The sequence below is a fragment of the Pteronotus mesoamericanus genome, unplaced genomic scaffold (genome assembly GCF_021234165.1).
Source record: "Pteronotus mesoamericanus isolate MK-2021 breed Mesoamerican mustached bat unplaced genomic scaffold, CSHL_Meso_final scaffold_118, whole genome shotgun sequence".
NCBI lineage: Eukaryota > Metazoa > Chordata > Mammalia > Chiroptera > Mormoopidae > Pteronotus > Pteronotus mesoamericanus.
In genome coordinates this window covers 8,216,111-8,237,491 of record NW_026555301.1, presented here as the reverse complement: position 1 = coordinate 8,237,491, position 21,381 = coordinate 8,216,111, and the positions used below count along the sequence as shown (strand labels likewise).

At 37.6% G+C, this 21,381-nt stretch overlaps 1 protein-coding gene across 2 annotated transcripts in view; it reads right to left on the bottom strand.

Moving 5' to 3' along the window:
• Positions 1-1,215: 1,215 nt before the first annotated feature.
• The window catches only part of PTPN2 (protein tyrosine phosphatase non-receptor type 2), a 125,653-nt gene continuing 105,487 nt past the window's right edge, over positions 1,216-21,381 (bottom strand). The window contains exons 9-10 of one of the 2 annotated variants that reach the window (XM_054587323.1): positions 8,811-8,912; positions 1,216-1,511 (exon numbers count right to left, since the gene is read on the bottom strand). In XM_054587323.1, the coding sequence (XP_054443298.1) occupies positions 1,490-1,511; positions 8,811-8,912 (124 nt within the window). In that variant the 3' untranslated portion in view covers positions 1,216-1,489. Of the gene's footprint in view, positions 1,512-8,273; positions 8,913-21,381 lie in introns of those variants that run through there. The other variant, XM_054587322.1, reaches the window with a different exon arrangement.

Genomic DNA, 21,381 nt, shown 5'->3' with positions numbered 1-21,381 from the left:
AGGGGGCAGTGCAAGGAATGGAAGTTACTAATCAATAGGCATAAAATTTCAGTTAAGCTAGATGAAAAAGTTCTAGAGATCTGTAGAACATTGTAACTGTAGTCAACAATAAGATATATAAAATTTTGTTAAATAGTCTAGATCTCATGTTAAGGTCGGGGAGGCACACAGGATTGAGACAAAGGGAACCCAGAGAGAGGTCTGAGACTTAAGAAGAAAGCTTTGAAAGAATTATTAATATGACTGTCAGGACAAATAAGGTAGAAATGAAGTTTTAACTGTATTTGCCGACCTTTCTGGGTCATTTCTGGAGTGATACAAAAGAAAGTCAGATACTAGTGGGGTAAACATGGAAAGCTGAGGAAATAGAAGGGCAGCTAATTAAGTTTTGTTGACACAATGGGAGGATCATCTTTGCTGTGCTACTTTGTGGTGTAATAAACTTTTCATGCATTCTTTAGGAAAGATTTAGCAGGGATTAGTAGTTTGTTTATTCCTAAAATACAGCTAAAAGCCCTGGAAAGCAAGGTTAAAAGAACACAAAGTTCCTAAATTTTCAAAAGATGAAACAGATGTATTCAGTTAACAGTATTATAAAACTTCACAATTGGCAAAATAAAAAAAATTGCGTTGTTATACCATTAAGGTGATGTTTATGGGATGCAGAGGTTTGAGTGTCTTTGAACAAGAACATCACCAATAACCTGACAACTGGCTGGCTACATAGCCAAACCCATCATTTAGTTGGGAAATTAGATGGTAAAAAAGTCAAAAACCTCACTCAGGAAAGAACTGTTGGTCTCTTCGTAACAGAAAATGTTTGAGGAAAGCATATCTAACACAAAGTACTATGTTAGATAAATAGCACTGTGATTTTAAAAACGGCATTTGGTTGCTACACTTACGTGAAATACCATTATCCATTTTTCTAAACAACACATGAATATAACTTTTATTGTTTTCACCTAACCTATACTGATAGACTATTGAGGAGTAACTAAAAAAAATCTTAAGAAGAAAGTGAGCAGTGTTATGGACCAATTTCCATGTAACTGTCAATTGTTAGATATAAAAATTTAATAGTAAATCTTTAAGAAAACATTATTTGAAGTAGAGCTGTCCTAAGATAATGCACACAAACCAACATAATCTATTAATAAAAATATTTAATGCTGCCAAAAAGTATAAAAATACAGTAGGAATGGCAGTACAATACAGTCTCTCCTAATTTATTTCTTTTACATCTTTCCACATTTCATACACACATTAAAAAACTTAACAATACATCAAATTAGAGGGTTCTGCAAAGTCTTCTGCTGGTGGTGCTCTTCTTTCCCTGGGTGTAAAGTTTACTTTGTAAACAGACAAATGTGAGGCAATCTACAGGTTTATCGAGCCTCACATTAGTTTCCGGAGTGGGCTTCCGTCTTGCTTTGCACATCAATGGTTCAATATCTATAGCTGCAGAATATTCTCAAGTCATGAATATTTAGGTGTCAGTCAGTCTTGGCCTAAAACATAAAATAAAAAGTCATCTATTCAATTCATATTTACCAAACACACAGACGTACATAGATACACAGAAACATAAAAGGACTAACGATGAACTAAAAAGGCAACCAAAAAACATTCCAACATATCACATCCAACCACAATAAGTACTTCACCATTATCTTGGTAAAATTGCTTAAATGCTAAATTTTCAAACAGAATTGGTGGTGTGAAGTAGATTTATGTTAAAGCACTGTAACTTACATTATTTTCCAAGAATTATTAACTCTGAAATCTTTAGGCCATCCTGTATTACTCAAGAAATGACCTCCATGTGAGATACTGACAGACAGACACGTTTAAAAAAAAAATGTACCCACAACAGTTCAGCAAGATTATATGTATGTGCCAGACTTACCAATACTTTGGTATTCATTTCAAAAGTCTAATCCAATTTGGACCTCCACTGTATCATACTGCTAAAAATATTATGAATGTAATGTCTGAACATAAAGTTGCCTTATATCTTTAAATCACGGACTGTTAGGAGCATGCTTTTTGTCCTGAAGGATAATACTAATGATTAAAGCAACATAGAACTGAAGTGACACAATTTAGCTACTCTAAATATAAAAGAAAACACAGACATAAAGTAGTTGAGAAATTTATTGTATTTTAATGCCAAAAAGTAAAGATGAGAATTTAAACAAGCGACAGACAGATGAAATACGTATTTTAGGGGCACTGGAGTTTTTGATGTTATTTTGTAATGTTTGCAAGTAGCAGATCATTTGAGATAAATGTATTTCCATTCTTCCCTCACTACAACAACCCCCCACCCCAATCTGAATACTTGTTATTATTGTATCTCCACATATATACATAGGAACCACACCCATATATTTATCCAAAACATTTAGTCAAAACACCCAAAATACTGTGAATTGAGCTTCTTCCTGACTACTGGCTTCTTCTACGGAAGGAAAGAATAACAGTACCAAGCACCTTAGTGTTCTGAATACCCCTTTTCTTCAATTTTCCAGCACTGGTAGAGAAATGTCAAGTCATCAAGAAAACATTTCCATTAGTTGTCTGTGGGTCACAAAAACTGCTAGGGCTGCTTATTGCGGGGTTCCACAGAGCCCTGAATCTAAGTAGCTGCAGTAAGGAAAGGTACCTACGGATTTTGACTAATGCAAAATACATGTTTCCCACACATTCAGAAAACTGCTCATAACAACAAAGGAACTTATTCCAACCAAAGTGAAAGAAATAATGGGATAAAGAATATTCTGACGTTCCAGTATTTCTCTGGCTTGATGGTAGTTCAAATTGTTTCACATGTTTTTTTTGCAGGGGAAAACAACTTTTGTGTCACTTACGAAATAGAGGATTCCTTCACATTTTAACAACCAGAAGTAATGTCTAATGTTTTCTCATTTAAATATCTGGCTTAAACATTGCATAAAAACAGGGTCTCAGTGTGACATAACAGAAAAAGTATGAAGTCTGGAGTTAATGGAATTCTAATGGAATTTCAGCTGTCATGTACTAGCTGGCAATTTGGAACAAGGTACTTATCCTCTGACTCTGTTTTATTATCTGAAAATAGAGGTAATGCGATGTAACTAGAAGCAGCATTATGGGGGTTAAATTTAGGTTGTGTACTTAAATTAATTGGCAGAACTGTAGGTATTCAACACACATGCTGTCCTCTCCAGCAGGGCACTGAAGATACACTTACCAAGGAAAACTACCATTTACCACAACTAAAAGAACTGTCAAGCGTTTTAAAAAATTCAACTTTTTTTCTTTGTAAGTATTATTATGGGGAACAAGAAAATACAATGAAATCATAAGGAGTATTTTAACTGTTAAAGATCATTTATTTACAAGACTGAAAAGACAAATGGGCTTCATTTTAGGAAAAAATAAAATATCTTCACCCGAATCATTTTTTGCTCTTTTATTTAACAAGACTAAAGTAAAATGGGTTCAAACAAATCAAGTGGAATAAACCCTGCCTGGTGCTTTCTTTGGAAAAGCAACCCTCATGTACTGACTACCACTCTCAACGCTGGAACGGATGCCAGGGCGGAGTTTACAGAAAGAGCAAAATCTTCCCAAGTTGGCTCCACACCTGAAGTAACAGCAAGACAAAACAGCACCCAAAATAGTTTTTGCCACCAGATATTCACACTAATATTTTACTGAAAAGAATAATAAAAACAGATGCAAGGTGAGCAAAGCATTCCCTAAAAAACAAAATGAACTTACATAGTTTCCCTTTCCTGAATTCACTGAACTCCAAGTAACTTTTTTATAGTAGAAATTTGAAACAGCAACACAATCATGTATCTAAAACATCTAGGCCAAATTAGAGAACTAATATAAAAAACTGGGTTTTAAGAAATGGTCTCTATAAAGAAGAAAACATTCCTAAGCAATTCTCCTTATAGCTCCCCAAAACATACCATGTGATGGATGGAAAACCAGGCAATATTAAAATAGACTCTTTAAGTAATATCCTTACTAAATCCCATAATTCTCATATTCTACTCTCAATGATACTGATAAAGACAATTTCTCAAACCTAGCAGTGAGTGACTTCTTGTCTGATTTGCTGCTTACATTTGGCAATGTTCTGTGATGGAGTAAACAGTATATAACATGAGAAAAGGATCAGCACTGACTGTGAAGAAAAATTCTCCTCAAAGAAGTTTCCAGAATCCAGTAGCCAAAGGAGATAACACTTCCTCTGAAGAGGGTTGAGAGAAAACATGTGCAGAATTGCTCAATGCTGTTCTTAGAGCAATCTGAATGCAGTGAACATTCCTACTGTTGAGGGAAAAATGAGATAGCCCAACTCATACCATTTTCCTAAAAATTTTTCCTTTAGAACACTATCTAACAAAGTGGGTAGCATAAAATTTCCAAATATTAAAAACTTAAATTCCCAAATCCAGATGAACAATGAAATGGCTACATTATGGCCAGATCCATGGAATATAGCCAATAAATACATAGTATCTGGACTGTGGATTTCTGGGTGAAACAGAAATTGTGGAACTTATATAACCTTTCTTCTTACCAAGGTATAAATGTTATCACCTATACATATTTAATGTATATGTATAATGCCAGCCATCTTTTGTTATAGATGGCATTTCTAACATATCCATTGTTGTAGGGGCTGTTGGTACTGTTGTCCCATAAACAGTGTTTTGAAGGGATGTATAAGGAAAAATGGAATCAAATCCAAACAAATGAACTAGGGAAAAAGATGAAAGGAAAAGGTCAACTGCAGAATAAATCATCCAAAGAACAACCAAGATCTGTATTTTAAGTCAGGAGGACTTAATTTTATGTGGAAAAAATACTACATTTCTATTGTTCAAAATTTTATTTATAAGATTTTATGCTGCTACCATGTATGTAAGTCAAAGCTAAACAAAGGGTTCTTAAAGTAAAACAGACTTAATTAGCTGCTAATGTACACATGAGAACTGAGAACCCAGAATAGACATTTCTGCTACGCACTTAGTTCCAGACCAGGGTCAATGCACTAAGTTCTAACCTTGGCCACCCTCCACCCAATTGCGAGTGTGCAATATTGAGAAATCCACACTCTATCCCACTGACAAACCCACATGGACCTGCTGGAAGAAAAAATAAATCAATGTTGACAGAGGTGTGACTGCTAGACTCTTGCCTGGACACAGGAAGAAATGGATGATACACTTAAGATTTAGGCTTATAAGAGACTACAGTAAAAAAATGTCTATAAAATTTGTATCTGAAAGTAAAAATCAAGGATGACTAGATTTAAAAATCTGTATAATAACTAGGCAGGCACTTTGGAAATGTAGATACTCATTAAAATAAGAGTGTAAAATGGTTAATAAAAATATTTCTAATATAGTCAGGCTCCCGTTTGTGTCTATTTATACAGAATCTATTCAGAGATATTTTTCTAGGAGGGAAATGACTTGCAAAAGGAAAATCTTTCTTTGAGAATCATCTAATTCTGAAATATACTATACATACACATGAGACTTTTCAATGATAGCACCATAAAAGAATGTAGAAATGCCAAGTCTCAGGCTGTTTATGGCTTAATAATAACATCACCTACCTCAAAAGCTTGTTGTGAGGATTAAATAGGATAACATAACATATGAAAAGTGCTTAGCACAGTGCTTGGCACACAGTAAACGATCAATAAATGGTAGCAACCATCACTTTGAATTGATGCTGAAAGCAAAGAAGGAATTGATATTAAAACTAAATTCTGCTCCATGGTATAAACTACTTTTTACACCAATATGTATTTTTTGAATCACACCATCAGTTCTAGTTTATTTAAAACAAGTTTACATAAAATTAATTTTTGAGTTACAACTCCTTCCTCCAACATACCTGTTAGGCAGAGCTACATTTTTGTTTTTTATCAACAAGTTTTTTTTACTTCCTTTCTTATTTCTTGTTCATTCCTTGGTAGAAATATTAATACATAGTGAAATGGACCAGAAAGATAAAAAAGAAAAGGACAGAGTAAATATATAAAATATTCTCTAAACATGAAAAATGTTATATTGTTCTGAAGTTCTCTATGCACTTGTACACATTACATTTTTTTCAACTGTCTAAGAGTTCAGGAAAAGGGTATTATTTTAATTTTATATATGGATAAATTAAATATAGAGAATTATATTTTTACATTTATATATGTGCAAGCATACATAAAAATATAAGATAGCATAATATACTTGGCTAAACTTGGAAACAAGTATGTAACCAGTTGGTGTAGCCAGAGAAGATGGTATCAGTTTATTAGCAAGGATAAATATAAATACAAATGAACCAAATATCAATGTAAGTGTTCTTTTCTTAATGTAAATAATAGAGCCTCTGGTTTTAAATGTCTCTTTTTTCTCCCTTAAATAATTAAAAACAATACTACTTGATTACAGTAAAACTACACAACTGACTTTGAAAACTGTTATTATTAAAAATATTATGAAGACTTAAGAATACACAAATTTTGTAAAGGTGCAGAACCTGTCATGGATTATTAACTGTTTCCTTTGGATGTTACCTGAGAAGGCAGGGGACATGCCTGCGTCATTCTCTCTGACTAGCCCACCTCATTTAATGAAGGGTCAGGATGATGACAATAGGCACCACAGCACGTTGCCATATATTTTCAATAATTAGTACATAGCAACCACCAAAAATATAACTACTGGTAAAAACTTAACATACTATTCTCAAGGATCTGCTTGGAGGAGGTAAGAAGACTAACGTTTGCAGAAGTTCACAAAAAAAATGTTTACTATACTGACTATAATTTAAAAAATATATTACAACAAACACCTCCCAGGACAGAAAGCAGACAAAAAGCAAAGCTGCGATACTGAACCAATGAAGCACATTCACCTGCGATGGGACCGTGTGTGCCAGTACCAGCATTTGTTTTCTAGAAAGTATTTTTTTGTTAAAGCAAGGCTATCTTCAATGGGGAAATTTAATATGGTTGAGCCATCTCTGAGTTGCAGAATAATATACTGTATTTTAGCAAAGCAAGTCAAGTTGGAAAGAAAGATGTTAAACCATAAAAACTTAAAAGATAAAGGTCTTGGTACCTGAACATAGATTTAATGCAGACAGACATAAGAAAATGTCCCTCTTACCTCCTTCCCATTTAAAGGTTGCAGGACACAGTAACACTGAATTAGGACACAGGCAGAAGTTTATTTAATATGTAGTAGCACCTACATCCTGCTTTCATACTTGCAGCACAATTAAACACATTCAAGAAGGATACTCAAATCAGTTCAAAACATCTATCTATATGAATGGTTTTCAAACTGTTTTTTAAATTATAACTGACCCCTTAAAATAATTAAACCTCATGCAGAAATCATATGTAGTATATAAAATAGATAAAAGGAGAGATAGTCTGGTTAAAAGTAAAGACTGGTCAGCTTGGAGTCTTCCCTATACTCCTTGGTGATCCCTTAGAAATCTAATGAGCATAGTTTGAAAACCACTGAAATAATGTTATTTCATTATTTCAGCAATTAAATTTATAACAACTATTAACTTTAATGGAATGTTGGAGTCTGATAAAAGCTACAGTTCTGATCAGCAGTTGAATTCATTATGCAATATACTTAAAATATAACCATTAAGAAGTTAAAGGGACAATGTAAGGTTTGTACACCATCATACTATTTATTAAAGTAGAAAGAACTTGAAAATATTTTTACTTAAAAACTACAGTCTAGTAAACTGAAATCATGGCAATAAAATACTGCTTCTTCTTTTTATTTCCTAAATCATGATTTACCCAATTGTAAATTAGGGTAGTAACATTGAAATATTCATGAAAAATAAAGAGTATTAATAATGGGCTTTACAGAAACCAATTTCTTTGCAAAGTCTTGACCAACTGTTATCTGACTATGTTAGTAAGAAGAATTTTCTTTTAAAGATATTTTTAGAGAAATTTTTTTTAAATTGGAAAAACTATAAAACATAAAAGAAATGCAAATGTATGGTAAAAAATGCTTATTCAGAGTTCTAACTTCTCATATCAAACTTCTCTTTATGAAAATGTAGCCAGTACAATTGAAGCAACATACAGTATTTTTATAGTAACAGATTTTTCAAATTGAGCTTTTTAAAAAAGTACATTTAACTACAAAAGTAAGATTAAATAGGTACTTGTAAAATATATTTACCCTGAAATGGTTAAGAATATAAATTACTGATGCTCATATTAATAATACATTATATATTACACACATTATTTAAAGGTCATTTTCCTTTCAGTAATAATGTAGATAAAACCACAATATTTATTGCTTGTATCAAGTGCAGGTTAAAATCCAGATAGCCTCAAAAACAAATCCTTTTGATAAAGGATATCTCTCAATCTGATCATTTATGTTTGACATGTATGAATACAGTTGCAAAATGTACCAGTTTTCAACAGACATTAAAGTCTTTATTTTAGATCAGCATTTACAGTTTGGGGGCAGAGCCCTGAGATGTTGGGCTGATGACTGAATATATCATTTATCTTGTTGGTGTCTATTCTACTGCTCCGTTTTTGGGGTATGAAGAGTTTGCTAACAGAAAAGCCCTTGTGATTAACGCAACACTGTCAGCTATTAGTGCAGAAGCTTGCTGGGCACAATTGTTTTATTTATAGGACATTTTGCTGAAAAAACAGTGTCCAGCCAACAAAAGCACCAACCAAAATGACTGACACAAACCCCATCTTAGTGAGAATAGGTTGCCAATATAACCACCTTTTTCTTTTTCGTTCAGTCTCATTTAGCCTCTGTTTCATCTGCTGCACCTTCTGAGCCGTGTTAGCTTTTCTGTCTTCTCGAATTCGTTTCCGTAGAACACTATGAATAAATACAAACAAATGATAAGTCCTTGGCAGGACCTAATTACTCTAATACAGAGGACCTAAATTCAAATATCCATCCTCCATCCCCCAACATTTTTCAACTCATTCAAACATTGAAATTTTTTTTAAAGAAAAAATTTGGTTCAAATAAAGTCAAAAAATTCTTAAAAAAAAAAAAAGCCTTGATATTCTAAATGGTCAAGAGATGTATTCGGATAATTCAGAGACAATTTCTGGTGTAGTTTTATATTAAAAAATACTTTAGAAGGACCTAATTAGAAGAACAGTGCTTTCATTCTTGAAATGTGAAATGATGACTATCAATTTTCTTTCCTTTTCCTCCCTCCCTCCCTCCCTGCCTCCCTCCTTCCGTCTTTCTTTCTTTACTAACCAGCCAGAAGTGGGAAGACAAACAGGTCCCCTAGGCATCTGATCCCCTTTTGTGTTTACATTTGATTTTTGACAAAGACTCTGGATAAAAGCCATCAACTTAATATGTCCACGAATATTCTGTTGTGGGAGTGCTTATTACTCTGTCCTTATTACACAGATTTCTAGCTCCCATTTTCCTATTCAATACAGAATCTTTGTTCTGATGAAAGCTCTTTGATTTCCAAGATATATGGTCCTAGGACTACACAAGGAATGGCCAATGGCAACATATAAGTTACTAATGCCTACATTATAGCAAAAACCTAACCAGTCTCTCTGCCTCCAAATTAAACTTCACCAGAGTCCTTTTCCTAAAGCGTAACAGCTCTAATCGCATAGCTCATTGATTAAAAATCTTGAATGCCTTTCAATGTCTACTCTGACATCAAGAGCCAACTTTTTCCTAGCCAAAATGTTTAACCTGAATATATTAAAAAAAAACAATCAGAAGAATCCAGACTGTGGGGCATTCTAAAAGGCAACTGATCTAGAAGCTGTAAAAATGCCAATGTCAAGCAAGGGGAAGATGAAAGCAGACTAAAGAATTATGTTAACCAAGTACAATGCATGATCCTCAATTAGATAATGGTGATGGTTATACAACTCCATAAATACACTAAATCTACAGAACTGTGTACTTTATTATTTTTAAAGATTTTATTTATTTTTAGAGAGAAAGTAAGGGAGGGAGAAAGAGAGAAACATCGATTGGTTGCCTCTTGGATGTGCCTCGACTGGGGACTGATTCTGGAACCCAGGCATGTGCCCTGAGCAGGAACTGAACTGGTGATTTTTTTTTTTTTTTTTTTTTTTTTTGCAGAATGGCACTCAATCAACTCAGCCATTCCAGTCAGGGTAGAACTGTACACTTTAAATGAATAAACTTAAAGGTACATACATTATACCTCAACGTTATGTGGATTTTTTGACAACTAGAAAAATATGAATATAAGCTATATGTAAGATTATTTTGTCAGTGTTAAATTTCTTTGGAGTGTTGGAAGCTTCAGATATTGGAGGTAGAAATGTAAAATGGGGTAGCTGCTGGGGATACCTATTTGGTAGTTCCTAAAATGTTTAACATAGTTACCACATGACCCAGCAATTGTCCTCCTACGTATATATCCAAGAGAACTGAAACATATGTCCATGCAAAAACTTTCTAATATTCTCCTGCTATGTATGCACAACTTCGTTCCTAACCAAATAATTTTTTGTTGTTCTCTGAACCTGTTACCCTGTAACCCAGAAATCTTCTCTTCTCTCTGGTCCTTTCATTTCAGTTCTGTTCTTCAATTCTCCCTTCTCTCATCCCCTAGAGCCCTTCTATTTTTATCTTACAGCTTTTAATTTATGGCAAATAATTTATGGTGCTAATTTGGGTTCTTGTTTTATAACACATTAGCAATTTTGAGACTTTATTTTGCTTATCTTTGTATGTCCTGTGGTGATTTCTAGTGTCTTTTCTAACTTTTACTTGTTATATACACAGGTATCTCTGGCTGTTGGAACTCTATCAGAATTATTTGTTAAAATGAAATGTAAAAATTATTACCTAGCATGCACTCACTGAACTGAAAATTCACTGTAACAAATAAGTGTGTACCTGCCAGTGAAAATATTTAAGTTGTATTTAAGTGCAGGCAAAAATATGCGGGCCAAAAAAAAAAAAAAAAAGAAGGAATGAATACAGAGCTTCCACTCGGGAGGAGCCTTTCATGGGTCCCTTATATTTGCTTCTGCCAGGACCCTAAAACCATCAACAGCCAGGTTTCGATTCTGATGGAATCTTTAACACTGAAGTATAAAAAACGATTATACAAAAACACTCAGCAAAATGGGAATAAATGGGGGATTCCTCAATGTAATAAAGGCCATATATGAAAAACCTACAGCCAACATCATACTCAACGGGCAAAAACTAAAAGCTTTTCCACTAAGATCGGGAACAGGACAAGGATGTCCGCTTTCACCACTTGTTTTCAACATTGTATTGGAAGTCCTAGCCACAGCGGTCAGACAAGAAAAAGAAATCAAAGGCATCCAAATTGGAAAGGAGGAAGTAAAGCTATCATTGTTTGCAAATGACATGATAGGGTACATAGAAAACCCTGTAGACTCTACCAAAAAACTCCTCAACCTAATAAGTGAATTTGGCAAAACAGCAGGATACAAAGTCAATATTCAGAAATCAAAGGCATTTTTGTACACCAGCAATGAAATAGAAGAAGAAGAAATCAGAAAAAAAATACCCTTCGATATAGCAAGAAGAAAAATAAAGTACCTAGGAGTAAATTTAACCAAAGAGGTAAAAGACCTGTACACAGAAAACTATACAACATTGAAGAAAGAAATTAAGGAAGACACAAATAAATGGAAGCATATACCATTCTCATGGATTGGAAGAATTAATATCATCAAAATGTCCATACTACCCAAAGCAATTTATAGATTCAACGCAATCCCTATTAAGATACCAATGACATATTTCACAGAAATAGAACAGACATTTCAAAAATTTATATGGAACCATAAACGACCCCGAACAGCCGCAGCAATTTTGAGAAAGAAACACAAAGGAGGAGGGATCACAATACCGGACATTAAACTCTACTACAAAGCCACTACACTCAAAACAATCTGGTACTGGCACAAGAACAGACCCATAGACCAGTGGAACAGAATAGAAAGCCCAGAAATAAGCCCAGGTCTCTATGGGCATCTAATATTCGACAAAGGGGGCAGAAGCATAAAATGGAGCAATAATAGCCTCTTCAACAAATGGTGTTGGGAGAGCTGGACAGCTACATGCAAAAAATTGAAATTGGATCATCAGCTGACACCATACTCAAAAATAAACTCAAGATGGATAAAAGACTTAAATATAAGTCGCAACACCATCAAAGTCCTAGAGGAGAACATGGGCAGGAAACTCTCAGATATCCCACGCAGCAATTTTTTCCCTGGTATGTCTTCTAAAGCAAGGGACATAAAGGAAAGAATAAACAAGTGGGACCTCATCAAAATAAGAAGCTTCTGCACAGCTAAAGAAAACATCAGCAAAATGAAAAGGGAGCCAACTGTATAAGAACATATATTTGCTAATGATACAGCAGATAGAGGTTTGACCTCCAAGATATATAAAGAACTCACTCAACTCTACTCCAAGAAGACAAACAATCCAATCAAAAACTGGGCAAAGGACCTGGGCAGATGCTTTTCCAAGGAGGAGATACAGAGGGCCCAGAGGCATCTGAAAGGATGTTCAGCATCACTAGTCGTCAGAGAAATGCAGATCAAAACCACCATGAGGTACCACCTCACACCAGTCAGAATGGCCATCATAAACAGATCCACAAACAACAGGTGCTGGTGAGGCTGTGGAGAAAAGGGAACCCTAGTCCACTGTTGGTGGGAATGCAGACTGGTGCAGCCATTGTGGAAAGCAGTGTGGAATTTCCTCAAAAAGCTGAAAATGGAACTGCCTTTTGATCCAGTGATTCCCCTGCTGGGACTATACCCTAAGAATCCCAAAATGCCAATTCAAAAGAACCTATGCACCCCAATGTTCATAGCAGCACAATTTACAATAGCCAAGTGTTGGAAGCAACCTAAATGCCCATCAGTAGATGACTGGATCAAAAAATCATGGTACATATACACAATGGAATACTACGCAGCAGGAAGAAAAAAAGAACTACTAAACTTCACGACAGCATGGGTGGAACTAGAGAGCATTATGCTAAGCATAATAAGCCAGAGGGCAAAAGACAAATACCATATGATCTCACCTATAAGCGGAACCTAACCATTAAAACAAAGATGCAAGGAAAATAGGACCAGCAACACTGAAAGAGAAAGAAACCAACAGAAACAACAGGGAAGGAGGGAGGGGGATGGGGGAAAAGGAAGGGAAGGGGAAAGTCAAGGAACATAGAGCAAGGACCCATGGACAAAACCAAAGGGGAAGGGTTGAGGGAGGGAGGGAAGCAGAGAGAGAGCAAGGGGAAGTGGTGGGGGGTAGGCAGAGATAAATGTATTTGAAAAAATAAATTAATTAATTAGAAAAAACAAAAATAAAAAACAATTATAGTTTCTATCCAGTGTTGTCACTTACCATATAAAACCAATGGAGCGCACACATTTACGTAATTATATAATTATGCTTTAAATACTTTGTTTATGCAGGTGTTTAAGAGGACTTTTATGACTTTGGGGGAAATTGGTGATGGTTTCAGCTGGGCTGAGAACACAATTTTTCCCATTAAATATAACAAAGTAGAGGCTCTGGCTTTCCAAAAATGTACTATATATGTTTTCAGGAATGGAGGAAGTACAAATACCAAGTGATGCTATTACTTAGTTTAACAATGCAATTCCAGAGAGGTAAAGACTACTCTTAATTTGATTCAATAAAATCTTTTTTACAGTTAGGCTTTAGGAAATTATGTCCATGTAATAACATAGCCAGTGAAACCTGGTCAGATTTTCCTATATGTTTATACAACATAGGCCACAAACTGTCAAGGAATGCCTCCTGTGGACCCTTGCCTATGTAAGACCGTACAAAATTCCTCACAGTGGCACACACACCAGGCTACTGTCCAAATTTGTCTCAACAAGTATCCTTTACACTATGTGAAAGATAGGGAAAGAATAAAAAAAATGTGACTTTTCATTTATCCAAATCGTTCACTCTCAGTGATCTGGCTTTATGAATTACAGAATAATTAAGAACAGTGGCTATCAAAACTTGATGGCAACCTACAGCAAGAAACATCTTACCATCACACCAGAGCAACTGCACACAGACATTTAAATAGGTACACTATATATACGTATTTCCAGGTAAGATGGCAGTGTAGGTAAACATGGTACTCACTTTCTCCCATGACCACATCAAAATTACAACTAAACTACAGAACCACTATCATTCAAAATTGCCTGAAATCTGGCCGAATGGAAGTCCTACAACTAGGGAATTAAAGAAACCACATCAAGACTGGTAGGAGGGGCAGAGACACCAAAGAGCATGGTCCCACAACCACGTGTGGCAGATAAAAATTGGGAGAGCTATCTTGGCTGCATAGGTCCCCCCTGAGGAGCAATGGGTCCCAGCCCTACACCAGGTCCCCGTAGCCCAGGGCTCCAGAGCCAGAAAGAGATGTTCCCATAACTTCTGATTGTAAATACCAGCAGGGATTGAAGCTGAGGGAGGTGGAGGGCTTTTGGAGTCCCAGGCATTTCCTCTTAAAGAGCCCATGCACAAACTTACTTGGATTCACTCCCTCTGAGCTCCAGCACTGGGGCAGCAGCTTGAAAGGCACCAGAGACATATGAGGAGAATCTGAACTGTCTAGCATCAGGGCAAGAGCTTGGTTGGGAGGATGGGCAGCATTCTCCCGGAAAGAAGTGCTGGCAGATGGGCAACATATCTGAGACTCCATCAACCTACCTCATGTTGCTTGCCCTACCTCGGTGATTCCATGAGGCCTGTACCACCCAACTATTGGGCCCACCCAAGCTGTTTCCAGTGACTTCCATACCAATGGCCTGTCTTGACTCATTCTTCAGATGTTCCTAAAATCTCTCAGAGAAGCAGAATCTGGCCCCAACATGCCCTGTACCTCTCACTAAATAGTTCCAGGATTGGCTCTAGCAGCAGCTAGCCTTGGTTCACAGCTGGTTTCTCCTGGACACTTCCAAGCCCAGCACAAAGAGTGGCCCTCTGCATATTGCTTTATAGCTCATGCTGGTGTCCTGGGCAGAAGGCAGGTACAGCTGACCTCAGCCTGTGTCTCCCAGGAGGCTGCAGAGCCAGCACACCCAGTGGACAGCTTCAGACCATGGAGAAGCATCACTGCCCAACAACCACCACAAGTAACAACACTCAAGGGTCAGTGGGCACCAAGCCCCTGAGAGCCCCATAAGGATCAGAGGTTGGTTGTCACAGCCAATCCTTGCAGCTGATTAGCCTGGGGATAAATCCCTTCCATTCATGTGCCAAGAACAATCAAGGCTCAATTACAAGAGGGAGAGTATATAGAGCCCACACTGGGTTTGTACCTCGAGTGTCCAGCTTGGGTGACTGAGGAAACTGCGCCACTGGACCCTATAGTACACCTACTACATTAGGCCACACTGCCAATTCTGGGAGGTGTAGCAGCTCTACCTAATACATAGAAACGAACCCAGGGAGGCTGCCAAAATGAGGAGAAAAACAACCAAACCACCCCCTAAATGAAATAACTGAATAAAACCCCAGAAAAAGAACTAAGCAAAGTGGAGACAATCAATCTAGTAGATGCAAAGTTCAAAACATTAGTTATAAGATATTCAATGAACTTAGTGAGAACCTCATCAGTATAACAGCATTAAAAAAAAAGTCAGAAATAAAAGATACACCAAATGAAAGGAAGAATAATTTTCAGGGAATCAACAGTAGAGTGGATGAAGGCAAGAATGAAATAAGAGATATGGAATATAATGAAACAAAAAGCACCCAATCAGAACAGCAAGAAGGAAAAAAAAATCCAAAAAAATGATGATAGTGTGAGAAACCTCTGGGACAACTTCAGGCACACCAACATTCGCATCATGTCTGTGTTGGAAGGGGAAGAGAGAAAGAAATTGAACACATATTTGAAACAATAATGACAAGAAACTTAGCTAATTTGGTGAAGGAAATTGATATACAAGTACAGGAAGCACAGAAAGGCCCACACCAAGATACATCATAATTAAAATGTCAAAGATTAAAGACAAAGAGAGAATCTTCTTAAAAGTAGCAAGAGAAAAGCAGTTAGCAACCTGCAAGGGAGCTCCCATAAGATTGTCAGCTGATTTCTCCACAAAAACTTTCAGTCCAGAAGGGACTGGCATGCAATATTCAAAGTAATTAAAAACAAGGACTTACAACCAAGATTGCTCTACCTAGCAAAACTATCATTTAGAATTGAAGGACAGATAAAGAGCTTCCCAGACAAGAAAAAGCTAAAGGAGTTCATCACCACCAGATCAGTATTACTTGAAATGTTAAAGGGTCTTCTTTAAGAAGACAAAAAAAGATAAAAAAAAAAGATGAATAAAATAGCAATAAATGTGTATCAATAAACAAACAAGCAGAACAAAAAGAGGCTGATATACAGAGAACATTTTGATGGTTGCCAGATGGGAGAGGGGTTTGGAGAATAGGTGAAAAAGGTGAAGAGATTAAGAAGTACAAACTGGTTGTTACAGAATATCATGGGGGAGATCTAAGATGGCTGCAGAGTAGCTAGAAGTTCTGTCCACCTGCTCCTAGGCATGGACCAGCCTTACAGCTAAACCACAGAGCAATCACTTCGAAAATACAGCAGAGTGAGTGAGAATGTATGTGAGGGAGTGTGTACGTGGACGAGTGTGTGTGCTGTGTGTGTGAGTGCACAAGACCCTGCCTGCCTGCAGGGCACTCAGGAGTGGCAGCTTGGGCTCTCCTAGTGAGCAGGTGCCCCTGCCACTTACCAAACCCAGGACTTCTGGCTATACAGATTTGGGGCAGGAGCCATTTTGAGGGATTTAAAATATCTTCATGGAAAGAAGCCTCTGGAGTGTACCACACCTCAGTGTCCAGGGCCGTGCACCCCACCACCACCAGGAGCCAGGATCTGGGGATGGTCATACTTACTGGGGCAGGGGAGGTCACCTCCCTGACCCTAGGCACCAAGGAAACCATGAACAGAACAGAATCTGACTAAGGAGGCAGTGGATTGGCTCAAGAGCCAGGAGCTCCAGGGGCGGAGAGAGATGGCCAGGGTGGAGCTGGCTACAGAAACTGGGTGGCAGGAGCAGGCCGGCCTGAGGCTGAGAATCATTGGAGGGAGCAGCGAGAGCACCCTGTCACTGCCCCATGTTATATCATGGCTGCTGGACTCTTCCAGCACCATCTGAGAGAATTCCAGAGAGAAACTTGATCCAAAACTGTTGGAGGCTATGGCAGGCTGTGGCCAGCCCTGACCAAAAGAGACATTGTGCTTTTTGGGGAGGGAGAGCGTGTGGAGAACAAGCCCCCCAGGGCTCAGTGATGCTGTGTGGGGGTCACACAGAAACCCTTTTAAAAGAGAAGCTGAGACGAGACTCGAGACTTGGCAGAGACCCTGTGCTCTTATGCACGCACATGCAGTGGCTCTGCCAGCAAAGAACTCACAGTGATAGTGTCACGCCGAAGGGACGGTGGGACCTGACCCACCAAGCTGGTGAGCGTGGGGCTGTACAGAGTGGAGAATTCAGGCCTGAGTCTCCTGTGACAGTGGCAGGCTGGGGACTGCATGGCCAGGAGATAAACATCTGATATTTGCTGTAGCCAGGCAGGTCCCCGCAGTCAGATGTGCCTAACCCCCCACCTGCTGGATTACAAGCTCTGCAGATCTGTAAGACCAGGCTCAGGACCCCTGCTGGGAGCATATCATCATCAAGAAAGAAGGAAAAGCTCTGAAAGGCCCCTTTCTACCAGATATTACGAACTACACAGTTCCTCAGGTCCTGATCCACTGATACCAGCAGAGAGATTAGAGACAGGCGCAACAAGCATTAAGGCCCTGCCAGCCTCAGTGCCTAGACAGAGATGCTGTCTGCCCCAAGTGGTAAAGAGCTGTTCCTTTTACACAGATTTGTCCCACAGGAAATGGACAGCTAATTTACCGAAAAGCATACACTGCTGGAAAGAATTTGGGATAGACCAAGTTGTGTGGTGAGGGTGCAGGGAAACACTCCCATCATCTTCCCTAAAGACTGAATAGCACCTCTGGGCGTGACCCAGGGTTCTCACCCTCCTGATCACACCACAGGTCCCTTCTGGATGCAGGTGGAGAAGGTACTGGCAGCCCATTTGGGTCTTTTAATGAACCACACCTGGGCCCTAAGCTAATGGAAAGCCAGCAGGGCAGAACAGTGGGGACCAGCCAAATCTTAAGAAGACAACCACAGACTGAATTGCTTGTAGCCTCAAACAGGCGGCCCAGGGCCAAATTAGGACACCATCTAACACTACTAGTTGAGGAACCAGAAAGAGAAGACAGCGGTAAACACTGGATTCTACTGAGATGAATTCCATAGTGGCCTTCATGATTTGTGTTATTTTCTCTTCTGCATAGATTTAACATTCATTTCTTTTCCTATAACTTTGTTCCTATTTTTTAATTTTAATTATTTCAAATATCACATTTTGCTCCTCCATTGTCTTACTCCATTTTCTTCCTTCCTTATTTTCGTTTTAAATTTTCTTTTTTCTCTTACTATGACTTGTTTCTATTCCGTACTCTTACTACCTCTTCCTGCTCCAGCCTCTTGAAACCATTTTTCTTGTCATTAGTCATCTCATATTCCTTTTCCCATTCTTAAAATACCCTTATTCTCCCTCCACCTTTACTAATTGTTGCTTGTTGGCTGTTGATATGGTAGTGGTTGTTACATGTCTTCAGATTTATTCTTAGATCTTCATTATTTTTGTTTTTCAAATCTCAAACTTTACCTTTCCCCACTTCTACTCCATTTTGCCTCCCTCCTGCCCTTTTTGTTTTAAATTTTACTTTTCCCTGTCTTAGCCTTGTTTTCTTTCCTTACTCTTACTATTCCTTCTCCCTTTATCCTCTCAAAATCACTTTTCTTTCCTCTAGACATCTCATAACCTTTTTTCTTTATTCTTTCCTTCTTATTCCCATTCCTCCTGTATTAATATTTGCTCATTTTTTGTTGATATTGCTGTGGTGGATCTGCTTCTCCAATGTGGTTCTTATTTTTTTCACCATTGTTTTTAAATTTTTTAATTTTAAACCTCAACTATACTCTTCCCTTTTTTTACTCCATTTTGCCTTATTTCCCCCTGTTTAAATTACAATGTAAATTCTATTTTCTTTCTTCACCTTATTTTTATTCCTTGCTCTTACTATTTCTCCTCTCTCTACCTTCGCAAGATTTTTCTTTCAGTTAGTCATTTCATATTCATTTTCCCTTTTTTGATAGTTTTAATCTCTTTACAGCTTGATTAATATTTGCTCATTGGCTGTTGATAGTGTTGTTGTGGGTGGGGGTTATTACTGCACATGTAGGTTTTGTTTCCTGGGTTGCTTTGTTTTGATCTGGCACCGCCTGTACAACAGCATACAAGAAGTGGTAGGGTGGAGTAACTTTTGCTCAGCAGCCAGAGGGAAGACCCCACCAAAGAATGACCCAACAACAATCAAAACCCAATTACATCCAGAGAGGCCGCATAATGGCATAAAAGGAATCCCAAGATCATCCAGCTCAGGATATCAAAAAGACGGCACCATTGAGTCCCACAGGTCTCCTACCACAGAAGGTCTCCCCATGAAGACAGGGAGTCAAGCAGATCAATCTAATATACAGAAACAAACAAGAAGAGTCAACAAAAATGGGGAGATAAAAAAACAACACCCAATGGAAAGTGAAGGAGGACTCCTCAAGACAGAGTGTTAATGAAATTGAGGCCAGCAATCTATTTGATATTGAATTAAAGTAATGGTTATAAGGATGCTCAAGGACCTTAGTGAGAATTACAAGAAACTCTATGGAAGCTACAGGTTACTGGGAAAAATATCAGCATGAAAAAGGACATAGAAACTCTTAATAAAAGCCAGCAGGAAATGAAGAATACAATATCTGAAATGAAGGGATCCATTAGAAGGATTTAAAAGCAGGCTAGATGAAACACAGAATTAAATCAGTGAGCTGGAGGACAAGGTGGAAAAAAAATTCCCAGACAGTGAAACAAAATGAAAAAAGACTCCAAAAGAACAAAGAGGGTTTAAGGGAACTACAGGGCAACATGGAACATATTAATATTTTCATTATAGGGAAACCAGAAGGAGAAGAGGAGGAACAAGAAATAGAAAACATGTTTGAAAAAGTAATGACAGAAAACTTCCCTAACTTCGTGAGGAAAAAGTTACACAAGTCCAGGAAGCACAGAGGGTCCCAATCAAAGTGAACCCCCAAAAGCCCACTCCAATTTTAATCATAATTAAAATGGGAAAATTTAAAGACAAAGATGAATCTTTGCTTTGCAGACCAGTACTCAATCTACTGAGCCACACCAGCCAGGGCCTCAAAGGCAAAGACAAATCTTAAAGGCAGCAAGAGAGACATAGGAACATACAAGGGAGCTTTGATAAGGCTAGCTGCTGACTTCTCAACAGAAACACTAAAGCCAGAGGGAATGGCATGAAATAGTACAAGTAATGAAAAGCAAGGGCTTGCAACCAAGAAAGCTCTACCCAGCAAGGCTCTCAATTAAAATGGAAGGCAAAATAAGGAGTTTCACAGACAAAAGAAGGCTAAATGAACACATCTCCACCAAACCAGCATTGCAAAAGATGCTAAAGGGACTGCTTTAACAAGATGAAGGGGAGAGAGAGAGAGAGAGAGAGAGAGAGAGAGAGCGCGCGCACAATACAGATACAAAGGGAAAAAATGGCAGGGAATAAGCACCTATCAATAATACCCTAAAACGTGAATGGATTAAATATTCCAATCAAAAGACATACGTTAAGTCAATGGATAAGAAAACATGACTTGAATATATGCTGTCTACAACAGACACCCCGACACCACCCCAGACCAAAAGATCTACACTGAGTGAAAGTGAAGGGATGGGAAAAAAATATTCCAAGCAAATGGACAAGACAAAAAAGCTGGTGCAGCAATACTGATATCAAACAAAATAGACTTCAAAACAAAAGCCACAAAAAGAGACAAAGAAGGTCACTACATAAGACTTAAGGAAGCGGTCCATCAAGAAAATATAACCCTTGTAAATATACCGTATTTTGCCATGTGTAATATGCTCCTGTGTATAATGCACACTCATGTTTTTGGCCCAAACTTTCAGGAAAAAAATCTGTTGTTATAATTTTTTTAATTCCATTATTTATTTATATTTAGATACTTGCTTTGCATTATAAACAAATTTTAGCATTGATTTTTGAGCATACGGATACCGTTACTGCTTTCTAGAGTTATACATTTAATGCATAGCA